This window comes from Marmota marmota, unplaced genomic scaffold, assembly GCF_001458135.2.
Source record: "Marmota marmota marmota unplaced genomic scaffold, marMar, whole genome shotgun sequence".
NCBI lineage: Eukaryota > Metazoa > Chordata > Mammalia > Rodentia > Sciuridae > Marmota > Marmota marmota.
Window position 1 is genome coordinate 20,927,864 of NW_025999998.1, and position 15,688 is coordinate 20,943,551.

The 15,688-nt window shown below is 34.8% G+C and overlaps 1 protein-coding gene across 8 annotated transcripts in view; it reads left to right on the forward strand.

Annotated features, from left to right (window-relative positions):
- Positions 1 to 15,688, forward strand: part of Tle4 (TLE family member 4, transcriptional corepressor) — a 136,576-nt gene that overhangs the window by 62,161 nt on the left and 58,727 nt on the right. For 5 of the 8 annotated variants that reach the window (XM_015492954.2, XM_048806957.1, XM_015492952.2 and 2 more), the window contains 2 exons: positions 6,314 to 6,518; positions 7,768 to 7,784. In XM_015492954.2, the coding sequence (XP_015348440.1) occupies positions 6,314 to 6,518; positions 7,768 to 7,784 (222 nt within the window). The remainder of the gene's footprint in view (positions 1 to 6,313; positions 6,519 to 7,767; positions 7,785 to 15,688) is intronic. The other 3 variants (XM_048806953.1, XM_015492953.2, XM_048806956.1) reach the window with 1 other exon arrangement.

Genomic DNA, 15,688 nt, shown 5'->3' on the forward strand with positions numbered 1-15,688 from the left:
GAGATAAAGTCCCCGCCCCCCTTTACTTCTTTTTTTAAAGGTACCTGAAGGTAGTATTGGTCTAGGAAGATCAGTAAAAAGTTTTTTCCCCAAGATACCTGTTTTCCTCTATAGGTGTTTCCTCAGTTATGCTTCCATGGAGTACATTTATTTTAATGTGTAATTGGCACTACAGTTTATGCCCTCCACTTTGATTTTTTTTGGATTGAATATTTAGTTTTTTATGAGCATTTTTTTAACTTGCTGATTTGTTATTATCTTAAATTATTTTAATAATAGATTGGTGTGAAACTACTATTCTTAATATCCATTTCCCTTCCTTTGGTCTTTAAAAAGAGAGGTAGGTTTTACCAACCTAGATGCTCTTCAGTGGATGAGTAGATAAAGAAACTGTGGTACATATACACAATGGAATATTATTCAGCAATAAAAGAGAATAAAATCATGGCATTTGCAGGTAAATGGATGGAGTTGGAGAATATAATGCTAAGTGAAGTTAGCCAGTCCCCCAAAATCAAATGCCAAATGTTTTCTCTGATATAACGAGGTTGATTCATAGTGGGATTAGGAGGGGGAGCATGGGGAGATTAGATGAATTCTAGATAGGGCAAAGGGGTAGGAGGGGAAGAGAAGGGAGTGGAGGTAGAAAAGATGGTGGAATGAGATAGACATCATTACCCTAAGTACATGTATGAAGAAACAAATGGTGTGAATGTACTTTGTGTACAACCAGAGATGAAAAAATATGCTCTATATGTGTAATGTGAATTGTAATGCATTCTATGGTCCTGTATACATTGGAATATTAAATAAATTTTAAAAAAAGAGGTTCTAAACCCTTGTTGATTATTTGCTCTGTAATTAACACAGACGGGTCAGAGATCAGAGGACTGTGGGCCTTCACAGTGTTGTAGGGCAGTCCATTTGATTGTGGTACTCTCAGCTCCTTCAGTAATATCCAGAGAACCCGGATCCTTTTCCAGGGAATCTGCTTTGAGTTTCCCTCTGTTGACTAGACAGTTAGATAGAAATTCTTTTTGAAATTTAATTCTGGAATGTTATTTGATGTTTGATAAATTAATTTTTTAATGGAGATAAAGGGTTAAAATTTAGTTCAGCCTTTGATGACTCACTGCTTTTATTTAAAGAAGTAGTCTCTGATGTTTTTATTCACCAATCATTATCAATTTTAAGTACATCTGTCACTCTAATTCTAGGGTGTTTCCTGGGTGAAAATTTACAAAGAAACTTAAATATGACCTCTAAATACAGAAACAAGTCTGTTTTATTGATTAAAAACATTTTAAAACCAACTATAATATTTCAATATTTATATTTTTATGAAATAGCTCTTGGTGATATGTTAAATCTCATTTTGGTCTATCTATACTTTTATATTTTAAAAATTTCATAACAAATCTTTCCTTTCTACATGTTGCCATACTGAGTATGTTTTTTGTTTGGTATTTTATGTGTATAATGGGTGACTTATGATGTGGGTTTATGATAGCACCCTCTCATTTTCTTTTCTGCTTTAAGTTCAAGGCATATTCTCTTAACTAATATGGCTATAATTTGATTGTTTCTATTCATAAGAATTTGAAAGGACTTTTGTTATAATGGGTAAAAAATTAAAGCTTAAATGTGATATGGTATTCTGGGACAGAAAAATAACATTAGTGGAATAATTAGGGAACTCTGAATTAAAGTCTATATTTTGGTTGATGGTAATATGCTGGTGTTAATTTCTTCGTAATAAATTCTATGGTTGTTTAAAATTAGGGGAAATTAGGGAAAGCCAGGTAAAGAGTATATAGGACCTCTATATAGTAGAAACTTATTAAAAGCTTAAAATATGTGGATATAGGATAAATAGTTTCCTGGTTTAGAGAAAGTTTAGTGATAGTTGTATTTGAACCCACTTTTGATTTGTAATATTAGGAATTAAAAAAAAGCCCAGCAATAAAAATAAATGCATACTTTTCATATTGAGGGCCAAGCCCAAAGTTTGATCACTAGAATATCCATCCTGTATTTTTTAGATTATTGCTGCTTATTTTAAAATTGTCGAAATGAAGGGTTATTGCAGAAATAGCTTTTTCATTTCTTCTGGTTCCTTTTTAAAATTTAAAGCTCGAGAGGTCACCAAGAATAGAACTAAACCTTACCACTTTTAAGATTGTTGCTGATGTCAGTTGATAATGTGTTTGAACATCTACTCAGGAGTATCTAGGTACTGTGGAAAATTTTAAAGACATCTCTAAGGGGTTATGGTGCGCGTGCGCGCGCGCACACACACACACACACACAACCTTTTATTATTTTTGGTTGCTAAGTGTCATATAAATGATATTGGCCTCAAGTACTGTGAGAATTTAGAGGCGATGATAGAGATTACTTTGAGCCAAAGTGATTAGGACTGTCCTCATAAAAGAAGGTAATCAGGAGTATGGCATGAAAGGACAAGCAGAACATAAATATATAGATACAAATGAGATGGCTACGTTTATATGTATGTCTTGATTATTAGAGATGTCTTACTAAATAGACTAGTATTATAGGCAAAGAGCTTCCTGGATGATATTGCACGGGGATGTGCAAAGTTAGGTTGCTAGTTTATGGAATGTCTTTAATTCTTAGAAATTTGAACTTTTATTTTTAGATAAAAGAGGTCTATTGTTTCTGAAACCAGAGAGTAAACTTTCAAGGATTTTATTTGTTTTTGCTGGGTCTCTCTTAACCTCCCTTCTCAGACTCTAAATTTTGTTAAGTCTGCATCTGATACATACCTAGCCCTATGTGACTAGAGACTCTGAAACATTTACAAATTATTTGACACATTAAAAATACATTGTTTCTTTATACATTAAAAAAAAAAAACTCATCCAAAACCAATACCTTCAATGATTTAGAAGTATTGTTTTTATTCTCTCAGAGGATAAAAAAGAACCATAACTACTCTCATTTTTCCGCTCAAGCAGGACCTTTTCAAAGGCAGAAAATATATGTGGTGTCTGTTTCCACGTGACATTCATAGTAAAGACTTCCTGGGATCCTCAATTTATTTTGTTCCACCTCTGCACTGCTCTCAGGACCTTACCTTCTCTCCTCCTTTATGTCCACCTTAGAGGAAGAAAGTTCTTTTCCCTTTAAGGTTGACCCCTCCCCACCTGCATAGCCCACATCATCTTCCCTTCTTTGCTTTATTGCTCCTTCAATTCTCCAAATTTCTGCCTCACATCTCCAGGTGTTCTCTGTTACTGATGTGTCCTTCTGCTTGGAAGCTTAATACCAGAGCTTCTTAACATTTTGTTTAAGATGAATTGTCCATGTAAAGTCAAAAGAACTTGAGGCAGCACTTTTTCAGGGGGGATAAAAATATCCTATATTTTAATTGATTTTTTTTGTCTGCATAGTGCTTTACACACAATAGGTACTTGATAAATATTTGTAAATTTAATTAAAATAACTTTGTTTGCCCTCTTTAGTACTGCTCTGGATCTATACCCTGTCTTCATACTGCCAAACTTTTTTAACAACTCATGTCGTTGTGTGTGTAGAGGAGATATTAAGAAGTGGAAGTAGCACAAACACATACTCTTTATACCCTGAAATCTGGACCCCAGGTACACCATTCTCTCATATTCAGAACCCAAGGCCCACCATTCTCATGAAACTGAGCACTACTAAGACTAATTTAAATATGTCAGTTTTTTTTTTTTATCTCTGACCCATTTGCAGCCACAGACAGTATATCTTCATTGCTGCTTGCTTGCTTCAAATATTGAAATGATCATCATGATCAACCTCTTTATAGCTCTCTGAATGCTCCTGTTGTATTTCCTTTTGTCTTTTTTTTTCCTTTTGCTCCTTTACTCCTGTCTAGCATCACCTACCTTTATGCAAATGACTTCTACCTCTCAAATTTCCCTACCCCTAATCTAACTTCTTGCTAGCCAATTCCACTTGGCAGGCCAGCACTGACTGAAAGTGAAAAATGTTCACAAGACCTATAGGTAACTTACATTGATCACTATCAATTTGTTTTTCTTCTGTGTCCTTATATCCATATCACTGAGTCCTGTCAATCTTCATATGTTTCTACTGCCACTATACTCTTATTACAGGCTCTTTATTACTCTAGACATTAATTACTGCAAGGCTCCATAAGCTCGTTTCAGTTCCAATGAGCCTGTATTGAATGATAGTGGCTTTTACCCCCACTAAATTCATGTCATTCTTTGTGCTTTAGAACAACCCCCACATTACTTATCTAAGTTACATTCACCCATTTCAGATCAGCTCATGTTTCACTTGTCTTCTAAAGTTCTCTCCAAATATCCTGTGTGTGTACTGTCTTGTAGGACTCCCTGTATCATTTGTTGCCTTATAAAGTCATTGTTGTTCATCTTTTATAAGAAGACCCTGACTTGCCAGAGACGCTGAGACTCTGGAAAGAATAGACCAGCCTTAGGCCTCTTTGTATCCTGGTTTCCAGCTCAAGTCCCTCCACACATATAAGCAGGCTCTTATAAACAGGCTTTTCATTTGAACTCAGACAGTGGCTGTGTGCCTAAAAACCATACACCTGAAGTATTAGGGAAATATAGAGGAAAAAGAGAGTTGGAGCAATTTTCTGTGAATAAGTTGAACAAGAATTTGAAGTCAGTTTGCCAAACAAAATAGGGTAGCAAGGAACCAAGCCTTGCTACCCTATTTTGTTTTCTTCATATTCATTTAGAAAATATAATTTTATACTCATACTTTTTGGTCATGTCTAAATTACAGTATGTAAAGAATTATGGGTATGATTTTTAGCCACTCAGATGAAGAACAATCTAACTTAAAAACTACCCAGTTAGGAAAAACTTTGGCATGATTTTGCACATGGGGCTTGGTTGGTGGGGTGTCTAGGTACTATTTCTATTTTTATTTAATCTAAACTTGACAAAAGTGTTTGTACTTTATTTTATTGATTGTATTTTAAATGCACATAGCCAGAAAATAGATGCAGGTCAACAAGAAAAAAGAGCTAATTAATGCTATACTTTTGACTTCAGTCAAATATAAGAAGATAAGAAGAAGAAAACAAACAGAATTTGGAAAAGAGAGAAAAATATTCACTTTTTTCTTTGAAGTGTTTTATGAAGGCATTTCAAGATCCTTTTTACTAGGATAATTTTATTTTTTAAAACTATTTTGTGAAATCTTGCTTACTGTCATAAGTTAGGCCTAGATAGTGATTTATTGTAAGACAGTAATATTTAATCACTACAAACATTAATCTGAGAATTACTCGGCACTTGTTCTGATAGAAAATTGGAGCAGGGTTTTGAGTTGAAGGAATTTCTGTTGAGGGACATGTTTAACTTAATACCCTCCCTACTCCTTTCCTCCTCCCCCTCCTTCCTTTTCCCACTCAGAAGAGGCAACCAGGCCGCCCACAGCAGTTCTTGTAGTGGAGCTTGGTGCAGCCTCAGCTGAGGTCAAGCACTCCCATTCCAGCCTCTCAAGGGCTTTCTCTATGTGTTGCCAGTGTGCTGGTAAAAATGACTTTAAACTCTTGTCAGCGCAGTTACTGGTGCATGCATCACAGTCCCACTCAAATAAACCTGTCACAACATAGAGTCGGCCGCTAGAGAAGAGTACAAGGGCAGGCCTCTAGCTTTTCATTCGAGCATCACTAAACGTGCACAGAGTGCCCAATTATTTCAGCATTATTGAGCAAGCCTACAGGAGGACCCAAGCCTTGCTACATTAGATTTTCTTTAGTAATTTGCTCAAGTACCGCTGAGGACACTTAAAGGGCTTAAAACGGTGGCTGCAACCAGTTTCCTTTTCTGGGTTGTTAATTCAGGTTTTCTCTTTCAAATTAACTCTCCCTGCATGCTGTGCAGTGGTTCTGGGAGAACTGTTTAACACTAATTTTCTCAATTTTCAGCCTTTTTTGTTCAACATAACTGCTTTAACAGTTATTCACATACATGTTTTGATTAGAAATGTATGATAGCCAGCCCCCCCCCCTTTTGGGAACAAAACAGGCTTTTTAAACTCTAAATGTTAAGTTAGATAATTTTACTACTTAAAAGCTAAGTTATTTACTGTTCATGTACAAAATCCCCAAATATGAATAAGAAAGGAAGCATTTACCATCTATACATTTCTTTTTCTCCTCCCCCCTTTGAAAACATGTACATTATAATTATTTCCTTCATGTTACTGGATTTTTCATTTTCTATTTATGAGTTCTTTTTGCTGGGGTGGTGGATTGATAGAAGGGACAAATTCAATATCTGTGTCTAATTTTTCACAGCAGCAACAACTCCAGGCTCAGCATTTATCACATGGACACGGTCTGCCTGTGCCTCTGACTCCACACCCTTCGGGGCTTCAGCCCCCTGCCATTCCACCTATTGGTAGCAGTGCTGGGCTTTTGGCCCTCTCCAGTGCCCTGGGAGGTCAATCCCACCTTCCAATTAAAGATGAGAAGAAGCATCATGACAATGATCACCAAAGAGGTGAGCAATCCTCTTGTGTTAGTAGTCTGAGATTACCTACCTGCTGCTGAGGGTAGGTTCCAGATACCATTGTTGAGTCTATCTCTGAATTTAATTTTACCAGTGACTAAACAAAATAAGATAAATTCATTATTTAAAGCAGTCATTTGTCTAGTGACACCCTAGTGGTTGGCAAGAGTAAATCTATTCCTTAAAGGCAAGGGATCTGTTTTCTTGATTATTGCCTTTGATCCCCAGCTACCCTATGTTTCCTGAGACTAAATCAGTAATAGTCTTATGATGTCCTGTATTTGGAGTAGTGTGTTCCATTAATAGCTAATTTTGATCAAATTTATTTTGGGAAAGACTTACTAATAAATGCCCACTTGATATTTGACTAAATCAATTATTACATATAAATCAGGTGAACAAACTCAGGGCAGTAAAAATCTTACAGGTAAGAAAACAGTTCTGGTGGTTTTAGTAATTGAGAAGGTACAGCACAAATTAGTGACATCTGTTGATTTAACTGCCTCTCTCACCCAGTCTGTTTAAAAGCATAAAAGTAACTTATTTCTTACTATAAGAATAGCACAATTATTTATGTAATTACTTGATTTAAAGGCCAGTTGTGCTTCTTTTAGGTTGACTTCTTCCCTCCTGTGAGAAAGTTGATGGTATAGAGACATTTCAGTGTGACTATATGTTTGTATGATGCTTTACTAATAAGTTTTAATAGTTAAAGTCAAAATAGATGAAAAAGTCTCCCAGCATTCCTTTGTGGGAATTTACTTAGCACGTGGTGGTTCCTTGGTTCAAAGGGTGTGGTTCATAATTCAAAGCTTGTTTCTACTCCTGTTTCCATGTCATGTCCATGAATTATAATCTTGGATAAATTATTTTTATCACATAAGTATAAATTTACCATCCCCGACATGAGAACCACTCATTTTTCTTTCTGTTATCTTAATGCTATGGTACAGAGTTGACTCATGATTATAAACATTTTTATAAGTGGAAAGGTTGACAAGGTACATAAGTAATAAGCATGGTCAGCTTTGGTCCTTCTGAAATTGTGTCAAAGGTAGACTTGCTTTGTAAATCTGGTAATGTTAATAATTAACTTACAGCAAAGTTGACATCTGTGCAATTTATTATTTATCAGAGATCAAGTTTGATAAATATATGAGTTTGTGTAAACTTAACAAGTACTTTTTTTTTCTTCTTTGCACTACTTTATCTGCTTGTGTTGCTGCTGTTTTGCCTACAGACAGAGACTCCATCAAGGTAGGACTCAAAATTCACAAAGAACTAGCTTAAAAGGGCTCTCTAAATGATAGGGGTAAATCTAGTATGTATTCTTTTAAGTTTAGGGAACAGTAGGGTGTTTTTTTTTTTTTTTTTAACCAAATAGTAGTTAACTGACTTTTTAGATGTGTGGTTGATATTTTTAAAAATATAATCCTGTTTCTCTATAAGAATCATATTTGTAGAGCAGGATTGAATCATAAAATCTGATTTGCATTGCTCCTTATTATGTCTTACCACGTGAAAAAGAATAACTACTTTCTTCACTTAAGCTTTGGCTGTAAGATGATAATGAAACGAAGTACATAAATTGATTTAAAAGGAGATACATACAAGTTTCGTGTTTTCAAAAAATTTCATCCTACAAAATTCTTTATCAGAATTCTTAATTTTGGGGGGCTACACAGAGATGTAGTTCAGTGGAACATCATGTGCTTGGCACACGTGAGGCCATGAGGCCATGGTTCAGTTCCAAGCACCTGGAAAAGAATTGTTGAAGAGCACTTCTGTTCACCAGTTTCTTTTCCTATCTCTCTCTCTCTCTCTCTTTCTCTGTCTCTATCTCTCTATCTCTATCTCTGTTTTCATTCAAACCTGAGAGTTGACTTTATTATATTAAGCATAAAAATTAGTTTATCCTCACAAATAGTTAAGAGAAGGAAAGAAATTTTTACAAAATTAAAATGCCTGATTTGTGTTGGACATGAATCAAATACACATATTTGATATGTGTTTAACTGGGCATGGAGGCACATGCCTGCAATCCCAGCTGACCAGATCATTGGGATGCTGAGGCAGGAGGATCACCAGTTTCAAAGCTAGTTATTTTTAACATCTTGATTTCTAGTATGGCAGTTCTCTTTGGGTTTTACCTCTGTCTTATCTGCCTTCTGTATCCCTTTATAGACAAGTTGTAAGGAAATACAAAAGTTATTTAGGGCCTAATGATTTGTATGTGCTTTATAATGCCACAATGGAATGTACTCAGGATATTTGAATTTCTTTAGGAAGCAAACAAGGCAAAATAGACTGCCATGGCAAGAAATGAGTAAAGTGTGAATGTTGTTTTAATCGTTTTTCCACCCAGTACAGTGTAAATATGCTATCACGTTATGCATGTTTTTGTTACATATGCCATTGTATTATTTACTGATTTAGAAGGAAAAGACAGTTTGCAAGTATTGGCCAAAGTACAAATGCTGCCTATTCCTTTTCTTATATTTTATAGTAATTGAATGTTGTGGAGTATAGGTAATTACATCTCTTGGGGTTTTTAATTAAACTTTGTATACGAAGACTAATATCTTCCCTGAAACAATCTGCTGTCACTTTGAATGCTTCTTTAAAAGGCTCCTTGTCTTTTATAATAAAAGGGGAAATTTTTTTCCCAGAGTCCTTAAATAATGGAAAATAAAAATTGAGGATATCTATTTTACTCTTCAAGAATCTTTGTAATTTGAAAGGGCATCTGCAACCTCATACAAATGTCAACATTTACAATTGGAGCTGCATGCATTAAATTATTTAATTATGAATTTATGGTTGTGTATTTTGTTGGATAATATGCATATCAGTATCTAGATTTAAAAAAAAATTCTTTATAGAGTCTATATATATAGTGTTCCACACATGTGTACTTTGGAAGTAGTAAGTAAATGCAATGACTAGGATAAACTGATAGCAGCACTGTGAAAGCCTGTGTAGTTGTTCTGAGGCCTTCATATAAACATTTCCTGGTTTCTTAAATGATAAATATACACCTTTAGGCAGGCCAGTGAACTAAACTAAAGCTTTCTCTCATGCCCAATTCCCAGCTGACTGTGAAAATATTTATACTCCAGTCAGTGCACACTTTTGTGTTAATTATGTTTTATATTCCCTTATTTGAGTAGTGTGTGTTTTGAAACAATCTATAATCATGCATGGAGAGCCTGGAAGTTGGAAGAGTCTTATGCAGCTAGAAGACAGGGGGAAAACAAACAGGAATTAGAAGCTGATGATTTTAGCTTGATTTATTATGGAATGGTAGCTTATTATAAATTGATATTTTTATTGGGTTGGGTACCATTCTGAAACTTGAAGTTCTTTTATGTCAGGTCTGGGGCTGAGCTAAAAATCTGCAAAGTGAAATAGTTTGCTGATATTTTAAAATGTGTTCTATGATGTTCAGAGAAGTTGTTAGTTGCTTGTTCTTCCATCGATCGTCCTTATCCTCCTCTAAATGGTTTCTGGTTAAAAGGAGCTTTTTATGATTGTTGGCTGTGTGACTCAAGATGATTTTTATCAGCCAGAGTGTGTCAGTTGCCTGCAGCTGGAGTCAGGCTTGTATGAAATAATTTATTCATGCAGGATAATGCTCCTTAACATTTAACAGGTAATGAACGTGACATAAATTTCCTTCTTGCTTTTAATTTTTCCCTTTCCTCTTCTAATGTGCAAACAGGCAGCTCTGGTACTCTAAATAATAAGTAATTTTTGGCCATCTGTCAAAAGGAAATTTCAATACAAATTTAAATTAATGGTGCCTGAAATTTTTTATAGCTCCTCTAAAAGCCTCTAATGTGCACAAAATTCTGAATCTGCTGGTAGTAATTAGTGTTGCATGTAATGAGGATGTGGGCAATGTTATACAGCCCCATTGTAACATTTTGATATGGTAGCAAAATTTTGATTTATACATGGTTGTGGATGGGTTTAATTTGAGAGACACTTTAAAAATGTTTTCTTGACGTTACAGATAATTAAATAGGGCATATTTCAGAATAGCTTATAAAATATAAATTTAAACTTACTCTGAAGTAATTAAGGTGTTTTACCTTTAGATGCCAAGTGAAATGAAAGAAATCATTTGGTACATGATCGGTTCTTTTTCTTCTTTTTCCTTTCTCTTCTTGAAAGTTCTGTAGCCACTAAATCACATGCTATTGGTTTTATTGATCTTGTTTTCTATAGCTGCAGTAGCCAAGTTCATTCCTAAGCCTGTTATTTGCAGACCTCTGTTTGAAATTTTTCAACAAGGGTTGAGAATGTAAATATGGATCTAAAGGAGAAAGCACTATAGGTGTCCAAGAATCAATTTCCTTGGTGATGAGAAACTAGAACCTTGTATGTAGTAGGGCTAAAAGTAAGGAGCCACAGCACCTGCAGCTTTCCTGTGGCTGTCCAGTGATTCCATGTGCCCAACTGTAAGACCTACATTTGAGGCTTGAAAACAGACAGAATCAGCCCATGGTCTACTCTCACCCTTAATAGTAGAGCGGAAAGTTCAAGTTTAGCTCTCCAAAAGGCCCAGAAATTAAGTTCATACTTCATTTTCCTTTATTTAGAACTCTTCTCCACATCTTTAGAAAAAGGCCTAAATAAAACAAAGCAAAGTGTTTTCTAAGGTGGTGGAACTGAACATGCCCATTCTTCCCACTGAGGACTGAGGGAGAAAAGTGGTTGGCTCTAAAATGCCCTCCAGAAAAGGTCATTTGGAGTACTGCCAGGAGCTTCCCAGTTTCTGGAGGTACCAGTTCATGAAGAAGAGTCAGTTGTTTGACTTATTAGGTTTTCACATCACTCTCTAGTTTTCATCTGAAAGACTGAAATGAGTGTAATGGTTTAGAGCTGTGAAAGTCAAGATGTCTAAAATTTGATATGAACTTGAGGTTGAGAAATTAGCCTTATTATCTTCCCTCCCAGTATCTAACTAGTTCTAATACCACCCAGCAAAGTGATAGGCACCTAAATCAAGACCCAGCTTATATATAAATAGCAAAATTCACTATCATCAAATATTGATTAACTCCATAGCATGTCTCAAGTTGCTACTATACTATTGCATTTTTTATTATGTCCATTTTATGTGTCTGCATAGTCCTCTCATGTTTTATCTTGAGTGCAATAACCCTCAATCCGTATCTTTGAGGAATTTTTAATTTTTTAATCTGCAACATGTATTTAGAAGTACATTTTTTTGCCCTCTTAAGTGTTGTATGAATATGATGGTATACTTTGATTTTTTAATTTACATATAATTATTTTTCAGACTGAATGCTTTTTTGTAGGTGTATATAGTGTGTTGTGTTGTTTTGTTTTGCAGTGGGAGATTAAACCCCAGGCCTTGTACATGTTAGGCAATCTCTCTACCCTTGAGCTGTGTCCCAGCCTCTATACTGTGGTTTTTATCCTGTGAATTCTTTTGGTTTTCATTCAAAGGTTTTCATAATTATCTACTCTTTAGTTGTGTTTAGGATAGTGACTGTTTATATTTTGTTCCATCTATATTTCAGTGTTTATTCTGTATAGATGGTAAAACATCATATGTTGTTGTTCTCTTTTCTCTTTCTGTTATTTTCTGTTGGCAGTAATGGTTTCTTAGAGGAAAATTAGAATAAGGTTGTTTTCATGTTCAAATTAAAGTGTGTGATTCAGGCCAAGAAAGTACTTTTGCCTTATTAGTTGAGTGTTACAGGTGAAAGTGGAGTTTTAGCTGAATTAGCAGAATGATTACTTCTACTTGCACTTAACTTTGCAGGATAAGACTAAATGGTCAAGGTTCTAGTTCAGGATCTTTTGTAACCTGTGTGACGTGTGACGTGCCACCACCCTCCAACACCCAGAGCTATTTTTTTCTATCTCACAGGAATATCTGTCTAAAAGAAAAGCTTTTAGCATGTTTAACCTTTTGAAATGTCCTATGTGGGACAATAGTAGAGGAGATGCTTTGAAAGTCTTGTGAGATCAGATCTTTGTAAAAAGACAAAGGCATAAAATTATAGAAAGCTAAATTAAAAAGGGAAGAGGAAATGAAATTAAAACACTATAAAAACCAAGTAAACAAACTAGCAAGCAAAACAGTAATGCACTTGTGTTAACACTTGTTTTTCCCTCTGTCATCGGTAATCTGAGAATAGGAGCTATCTAATAAGGGGCACTCCAGTTTGTTCATTCTAATCTTGGAAAAAGTAAGATTAGTATCCACTGGGCTCTTTCATCTCCTCTGAGACTACCCCTGTGCTCTTAGAGCTCCTAGTTTACAGTTCACCTGTGAAAATAGGTGTTATGCTTACCCTTAGGTTATTTCCAGGGAAAGGTTTAGAGGTGCGAAGGTCCTGCCCAGAGTCACATAGCAGGTGCTATCCTCAAAGAAAGCTCTTTGGATGACTCAGTCTTATTTTTTGTTATTGAAAATTAGACACATACTATCAGGTACAAAGAATAGTACAAAGAACTGCATAAACCCGACATCTATGTACAGGAGCTATAATATTTAACTGTGTTTTTATCTATTCCTTTTGCTTTACTCAAATATTGTAAAGCAAATTCCAGAGAGCATGCATTTTGCCCATACATATTATATTTCATTGTGTAAAATCATCACATTTCTTTAAATGATGAATGTATCTTTTAGATAACCATAATGCCTTCAGTCACTTAATAAAGATAATTGTCTTCTATTATGCAACCTATAATCAGACTTTGATTATTTTAAGTAATTGATTTGGTGCTGGGGATGTAGCTCAGAGATATAGCACTTACCTAGCATGTATAAGGCCCTGGGTTTTATCCCCAGCACTGCCTTCCCCCTCAAAAAAAAAAAAAAAAAAATTGATTTGCTTTAAGTAAGATCAGATAGGGCCTATTCTATTTTGTCTTGATAACTCTTAGGTCTCTCTTAATCTTAGTCTTTCTCACTTTTTAAATTGTTTTTTTTTTAAGAATTATAATTTTATAATTCCCTTCTGATATTAATCCTTGATTTGTCTTCTTGTATGTTCCCACGAAAATGATTAAGATTCTTGTATCAAAGAGCTACAAGTATGATGGGAAAGACCTTGGGGAATCAGGGATATTATCCACAGGGAATGGGTGTACTTAAATATATTTTGTAAGTTAGATTGAAAAATATACTTTAAAAAGCCTATGGTAAGCATGGATCATACAGATAAAACTTTAGGTCCCACCCTAGAAATGAATTTTGAAATAAAACTATCACACCGAATGGTAAGTTTCAGCAATAAAGCTGACCATACCATTAGCCAAATTAACATAGTGGAAGTTGTATTTCATTTGGGAGGTTAGGTCATATGGAGATAGATGAATGTTTAAAGCATGCTTTGCAAACATCTGATGTTTTCCAAAATACAATGGTAATTTAAAATTGTTTTAACATTTTTGTTGCTTTTTAATTCTTTTAAAGGTATTTTGTTTTTACTGTGTATCTGTTTAGTTACCTTATCAGAGAACAATCAAGAACTTTGGTTCTGTTGGTTTATGATGCAGAAATTTGTTCAGTATTAATTGATTCCTGCTGCTGGGCATGTAAGCTGTGTGAAATGTAACAGGTGCCCTAATTCCAAAAAATGTATTGTAATTGTTTGTTTGTGGAACAGATGAATAAATGTCTTTAGGGCATAGCTGGTCCTCAGGTGGTGAGTATGAATGGATTAATGATGTGACTGGAGGGACACAGGCTTATTTTGCTGCACCCTCCTCCACTGATTGTTAATTAATATTTGTTCTGCTTCAGCAGAGTCCGACTGAGTGTCAGGCCTGCCTTCCCCAGCTGATTTTGGCAAAGGTGGTTTAATTCTTTTCCCCTTTAAACCAATACTTAGTTACTGGACAAACATCTTCATTCTGATATTTATTGTCTCTGATTTCTTAATTAATTAGAATGTGTTTTATCTCTTGGAAAGTATGCCAGTAAGCTTATGTTTTAACATTTTAAAAATTTAAAGAAGGGCCCAAGACTTGTTTGTTATAGTTTGCACTTAAATTTCAAAAGCATTTGTTTCTACAAATGTAGACAATTCTTCCAATAGAAATATTCCTAAGAATTGTTCACCATCTGTTTTCCCCATCTTATGATAACACTAACCTACTGTGGGGTGGTAGTGCAACAAACATAAATTAACCAAGGGAAAGGTTAGTAATACTCTTACTTCTTGCTTTCTTGAATTTCTGCAATATTACCTCTGTCCACCATAATTATCATATTCTATAGTGGTATGAAGTAACTCAAGTTATTTTCTGGGTTCAAAAAAACTGTAGTTGGGGCCACAATTAATAAGAGTCCTAATTTTGGACTTGAATAGTCATGTCTAATAGTCATGTCTGTGGCAACTGCTTATTAACAGCTGAACAGAATTTCACAGGCTTCATAAAGGAGTAATAGAAAGGAAGTTTGCTGAGGGCTGAATGGTAGTACTTTCTGCAAGAGTTTTTAGCTTTTTTTTTTTTTTTTTTTTTTTTTAAATAAACTTGCTGTTAAGTGAAAGTAATAGTCATATCAACACCAAATAATGCTGCTTAGATCTGGAACATTAAAGCCTTAAATGCTAGAATTGAATACTTACTAAATATTAAACAATGTGAGTCACATTGTTTTAACTTTATCAGATTATTAATTAATCAGAACCATTCCAATTATTTCTGTATGTAATAAAATGTACAACTTTAAAATCCATTTTAGACTGTGAGTATTGGTAGTGTAGCCTAAGAAATTCTCATTTTAAGAAGTACCATTCTTCCTCTACCCTGAGTTCCATGATGTTCTAGTTCTGCTTCACTAGAAAACAGAACAACACCATACACACCCGTAACCTGCTCAGGCGCACGGTCTGCTCCCCCCACACTATTTAATATTCCATCTCCTCTGCAACCACTAAATGTTCTTGAAAAGCTTATACTTACCTCTACCTCACCACTTTCCCTTTTTACTGAATTGCATGCAATGAGGTGGAAGTTAAAATGTCTTAAGTATACTTGTTGTAAGTGAACATTCTAAGATATGGTGATAGGGTAAGTATGAGGAATTCTTTTTCATGGAAATGGACTCATTAATTGTATCACATCCTTAAGGATTCTTGAATTTTTTTTTTTTTTTTTTTTTTTAA